This window comes from Rutidosis leptorrhynchoides, chromosome 1 (assembly GCF_046630445.1).
Source record: "Rutidosis leptorrhynchoides isolate AG116_Rl617_1_P2 chromosome 1, CSIRO_AGI_Rlap_v1, whole genome shotgun sequence".
In the NCBI taxonomy this organism is placed as follows: domain Eukaryota; kingdom Viridiplantae; phylum Streptophyta; class Magnoliopsida; order Asterales; family Asteraceae; genus Rutidosis; species Rutidosis leptorrhynchoides.
The window spans coordinates 103,381,268-103,387,131 of NC_092333.1; the positions used below are offsets into that span (position 1 = coordinate 103,381,268).

At 34.1% G+C, this 5,864-nt stretch overlaps 1 protein-coding gene across 1 annotated transcript; it reads left to right on the forward strand.

The window, feature by feature from the left end:
• The first annotated feature begins 241 nt into the window (after positions 1–241).
• LOC139887838 (transcription factor MYB8-like) lies at positions 242–2,707 on the forward strand. The gene is made up of 3 exons (XM_071870891.1): positions 242–510; positions 2,029–2,210; positions 2,397–2,707. Exons 1-3 carry the CDS (start codon positions 242–244, stop codon positions 2,705–2,707), a joined length of 762 nt encoding a protein of 253 aa, XP_071726992.1.
• Positions 2,708–5,864: the final 3,157 nt, after the last annotated feature.

Sequence of the window (5,864 nt, forward strand, 5' to 3'; positions counted from 1 at the left end):
TAACTGAAATCTCCAAGATGGTTGCTAAGCAACTTCTGTTCCGTCGTTTCGTGCATAAATTCAGCGTTATAGTTATAAAATAATAATTTAAATAACTAGTACCTTTTCGTTGAAAATATTGTTTATAACACGTCACACATTTTGCATATAAGAAACACAATTGTCTCAATTAGTTTACTCAAGTTCACTCTTTATATATCACTACTACATCATCTATAAATTTATAAAAATTTGAATCAAAATGGGTAGGCCTCCTTGTTGTAGTGAGAGTAGTGATCATTTGAAGAAAGGACCATGGACTCCGGAAGAAGATGAGATTCTTATAAATTTCATTCAGAAAAACGGGCATGATAGTTGGAGAGCTTTACCTAAACGCGCTGGTTTAAATAGGTGCGGTAAGAGTTGTAGATTGCGATGGATTAATTACCTTAATCCTGATATTAAAAGAGGAAAATTTACTGAAGAAGAAGAAAATCTCATCATTAACCTTCATTCGACTCTTGGAAATAAGTATAGTTTCTTTCTTTCTTCACCCTTTACCGGATTTTAGTTTATTATATTGCATGTAAAGGTATAACGCCTAACGTATCTTTTATAATTTCTGTTGATATATATACTCCATATATCTTTATTTAAGAAAAAAAATGAATAAAAATACGAAAGTCTACATACATATTTTATTTAAGTTTATAACGAAATAGATATATACTATGATAAATACGGGTCTATAATTTTGAGATACTTATTATGAAGCTTCCAAAAGAATATCCAATGATATCTCATATATTTCCACTATAATAATACGAGTAATAATATATATAGTTTTTTTAACGGCAAGCTCGCATCAGTGTATCATTTATTTCAACGACACTCATCATTTGCACACACACACGTTCGGGAGGAAACCCGAATCGCATTACAGGAACCAGATCCTTTTACCATGCTGAGGGACAGACGGACCGAGTTTGAATCCTGAATGGATCCGGGAGAAAACCCCCTGGGGTCAATCTGGATATCCATATTTCAGGCAGATTAATTAATAGGATGGACAGAGCGAGACTCGAACCCATGACCTAACTCCCAGCCCTAACACACAAGGTGAAGGGGATGCCTTTGATAGTTCATCATAATTGTAGAATAAATAACCATTGAGCTAATTGCTGAGTATACCCGGCCGTTGCCACCATAATATTTGATAGTTCATCACGTGTAGAATAAATAACTACTCCGTAATGAGCTATTGCTGAGTGGTACTCGACCGTTGCCTTAGAAGTTGTGGTCACCATGAGACTTAATTTGCCAAAATAGATGTAGGTTCGAGTTATATTTTGGTTGAGATTTATAACCTTTGATAAAGTGAGATTATACTTTTTTCTGACATATGATGGTATTTAGTGGAACATTTTATTAGCATCCGATTCTTACATGTGGGTTTCAAAAGAAACGGAAAGTTTGAGTGTCCCGATGATTTACACATTTTGTCAATTATACAATAAATAGTTGTACTACACGCATAAATAAATGTACATACAGTATTCATCAGTATATACAGCCTTTTCTATACACGTTAATAATAGTTCTAAAGTTTTCGTTATAATTTTTTTTAGTATTAATTGACAAAAAAATCAAGCAATAAGGTGGTTATAGTTTAATAATGGAAAATAACTAACTACAACATATGTCAACCACATCCTCAAAAGTTGGATGTGAATAATAGCCTCCATAATCCTAAACGTGTAACATATGGTCAATGATAAATTCACAATTATTTCCGATAAAAACACTATAAAATGTGTAACAAATTTTAATATTGCACCGTTATACTTACGGTACAACAAGTTGTAATATTTGGAGAAAATTGTACGGTACAATAATTAACATATCATCCTGTCCATTACCTTCATTAATTAAGCATTTATTTTAAAATGATCATCCTGATGGGAAGTACATATGCTATGCAAATCTGTCTCAATTTAAGTGAGCAGACTTTAAATTCGTACATATTGAAATTTGTAACAACTTGTGTAGGTGGTCAAAAATTGCTTCACAACTTCCTGGCAGGACCGATAATGAAATTAAGAATTACTGGAACACTCATGTTCGAAAGAAGTTTATCAAGGCAGGCGTTGATCCAAAAACACATAAACCGATTCCAAATCTTAGCACCTTCATTGACGCCATTTCCAAGTTAACCACTTCGTCGTCTAACTTCCCATTCAGGGTTCCAACCCTTACAAGTCCATTGACTACCAGTAATGATCAATTGTTGCAAAATATATTGCAAATTATAAACATGAACCCCTTACCCTTAACCAATATTACCAAATTATCAACCATGCTAAATCCACAACATAATCATCAGTTACAAATTGATGACATGATTAACCACTATATGACGAATCCTTCTGAAGATTGGTCAAAGTATGTAAATAATGTTGTTATGGAACCACAAAATGAACATAATCCGGTTGGTTCGAGTTTGATGGGGAGCTATGCAGATGGAAATTATGAGTTTCTTGAGACTTTTAGTGACAATAAGAATATAAGTGATAGCTTCTTTATTGACAATCATGATCAGCTTCCAGGTTTAATCTCAATGTCTCCTCAAGAACCAACCAATAACAAAATAAGCATCAATAGTTCGCCGCAATCTAATTCATTTGAAGCTGGTTTTGACGATTATTATGAGTCTCTTTTAAAGATTTAGCATTGGAAGCTTTTGAAATTATGTTAATGTATTCTTGTACTCCGTTAATTTAATAACGTTTCCATCCGTGGTCGAAGATTGTAATGATTGGAAGTTTTTTATTTGAGTTTGTATATGAAAGTTGCTAAATAGACTTATACGGAATTACGGAGTACAATGAAGTGAAACAATATTGTATATAAGTTACATAGATATAGATGGTTATAAATCTTACATATACTTGCGAGTTACCAGAATACGAGCAGTGAATGACAGACTATTGGGGCAAATACAGTTAGATAAAATAGGCATGTTTGTTGAGGTTTTAACAATTAAATAAAGTTAGCAATTTGGCCAATGAAGCACACCACTCGGGCTTAATTCCTGGCTGGTCAAATTGTTCAAAAAGAGAGTGTGACCAGATGGTGCACATAATGCGCAATTCACCCGGTACCAGGTCCCGCGCTCGGGAGACTTAATTACCCGATATTTTATCTTCTATAAGGAGTCAATGTGCTCGTTCATAGAAGAGTTTCCTCTCTTACCAAAAAAATAAAAATTAAAAAAACAATTAAATAAAGTCTCCAATGATATTGAATTCTCATTAGTCTTCCTTTTATTGATCAACAGTAAGTTCTCTAACGAGTGAACAAGCAATGTATAATAGTATAATAATACGTATTATACGAATTGTATGAACAAGATAAAATGCATTTTTTGCTTTCAATTATCACAATTAATTACTAATTATGATTTTTACTATTAAAATAGTACATTTTTTAATGGAGATTTTTTGATATCAGTAGATCATTTATTTCAACGACCCTCATCATTTACACGTAACACACACGTTTGGGCGAAAACTCGAACCCAATCGACGGTACACGGGAACACATCCATTCGGGCAGTGGTCCGGGTAGAGGTCCGTGAACAAATCCGATAAAACCTCCCTATATGGTCAATATATACCACAATTTTTAGAGTTCAATTGGTTTAAAGAAAATCATGCCTGTAACATCCCGCGTTTTTCCGTTAAATTTATTTTAACACCGTCTTTTTTTTAAATAATATCTTTCGCGATTTAAATTTGTATCTTCATTAACTAACGTTCATAATATCCTCGTTATTTAAATATAACGTCACCCGTTTACTCGAGCGTTTTTAAAATATTCGTTTGGTTAATTCCCGCACCCGACTACAAACTCGAGGGACCATTTTTGCCATATGGCCAAACTAATCACTAGTAGTTGACTAAGTCAACTACTTCTCCACCATTCCCCACATTTTTAATTTCTTTTCTTTCTTCTTTTCTCTCAACCAAAAACTCAAACCTTAAATTCTTCATCATCTTCAATCATCATCCAAATTCAAGCAAGGAATCAAACATCAAAACAAATTGTACTTTTGGAATCCTCGTTTCATCCTCTTCGATTTGATACCAACCTCATTGATTTTGGGTAACATTTCTAAAACACTAGATTTCTCTAAATTCGTTTTAATTACTTGAAATGTTGTTAGTTAGTGACTATGGCTCGTGTATAACATGAATATATGATTTGTTTGCTTGATTTGTTGATTTTGGTGTAACTAGCTTGAAAATGAAAATTGTATGCTTAATCTTTGATTTGGATGATTAAAGGTTGTTAGATTGTTAAAGTTCATGTTTTAAAAGTGTTACTAGCATCATTAGCTTCATGTTGATATATAGATTGATCAAAGAAACTTCAAAAACGTGATTATTGATTTTGGTGTTGCTTGACTAGGGTTTGCTAGTTCTTGAAATGAATTTTTGGATGCTTGAATGCCATGGAATGTTAATTGTTAGTGATTAGTTGTAATGTATGCTTCATTACCTTCAAAACGGCATATCATATGTGTAAATTGGATTCCCGGAACTTAAAATGCATATTGATGAACTTGAGGCTTTGAAATGAGCGTTTATTGATCACATGACGAGAATTCGATTGTTGTAAATGATGTTTTTGTTTGAGGATTTGTGTTTAGTTGTGTTCCTTGTCAAAAGAGCTTTCCAACGGTATAAGATACGTCTTCTAATTGTTTGCGGTTTGCGTTTTGCGTTTGTTTGAAGTTTTGACCAAGACTTGAACCTTGAAAACGACCTGACACCAGACCATGTGTTATGTCGCGGCGCGACACCCCTTGCCGCGGCGCGACATTTGCCTTGTCCAGATTCTGTCCAACTTTTCCATTTTATCAAAAATGTTTGCCATGTTCTAGACCTCCAATTCACATGCAACTTGTTTTAACATGCTTATATATGAATAACTAGCATAGAAAATTTGTCCGAGACCCGACCCGAACGTGTTGACTTTTTCGTTGACTTTGACCAAGTTTGACTTTTAGTCAAACTTAACCAAACTTTTAATGCAATCTTCCTAACATGCTTTTATACTTGTATCTTGCATGAAACTTGACAATTTGCTTCACATGCTACATAATCGAGTCGTGTCGAGCCATAGGACTAATTGAACACATTTCACCCGACCTTGTGTCGTAACCGGTTAATTGATATAACTTACTTGTTTAGGTCAAGGCTAAGCAACTTTCATGCACACGTTTACTTGTTGAAGTACTTTTATACTCGTGCACTCGAGGTGAGATCATAGTCCCACTTTTACTCTTTTTGAACTTACATTTGGGATGAGAAAACATAAACGATTCTTTTGAACTAAGTGAACACAAGAACGGGAAAACAAACATTCTACATACGAGTTTAGAACAAAATCCTCAATTCGATTATCATTAGTTACACTTGCCGGGTGTAAGCGAGAACTTATGTTATATGGCCATATGGGTTGACAACCCTCATCCTTGACGGTTCGCTACCGTCTACGGATGAAATATATTTTCGAGAATCAGTGTTTGTTCTAGCACTAAGTGATGGGGTATACAATGGAAGGAATGTTAAGCTTTGATAATTGGGTGCTCGTGAAACAAACTTTTGGAATGTATTACTATTATTTCATTGATGCAAATCTTGTGGTTCACTTGTACTTACTTACTTAAACCTATGATTTCACCAACGTTTTCGTTGACAGATTTCTATGTTTTTCTCAGGTCATGCACGATATGTGAAACATGCTTCCGCTTACTATTTGATACTTGCATCCGATGTCGAGTATACATGCATTTCATGGAGCGTCTTTTGACTTTACTT

Bases quoted from the DNA above. Each gene is read 5' to 3' on its own strand.
- LOC139887838 (XM_071870891.1), top strand. From the start codon at position 242: ATGGGTAGGCCTCCTTGTTGTAGTGAGAGTAGTGATCATTTGAAGAAA. The intron at 511-2,028 runs GTATAGTTTCTT...CAACTTGTGTAG, and splicing joins CATTCGACTCTTGGAAATAA to GTGGTCAAAAATTGCTTCAC. The intron at 2,211-2,396 runs TCCCATTCAGGG...ACCACTATATGA, and splicing joins AACCACTTCGTCGTCTAACT to CGAATCCTTCTGAAGATTGG.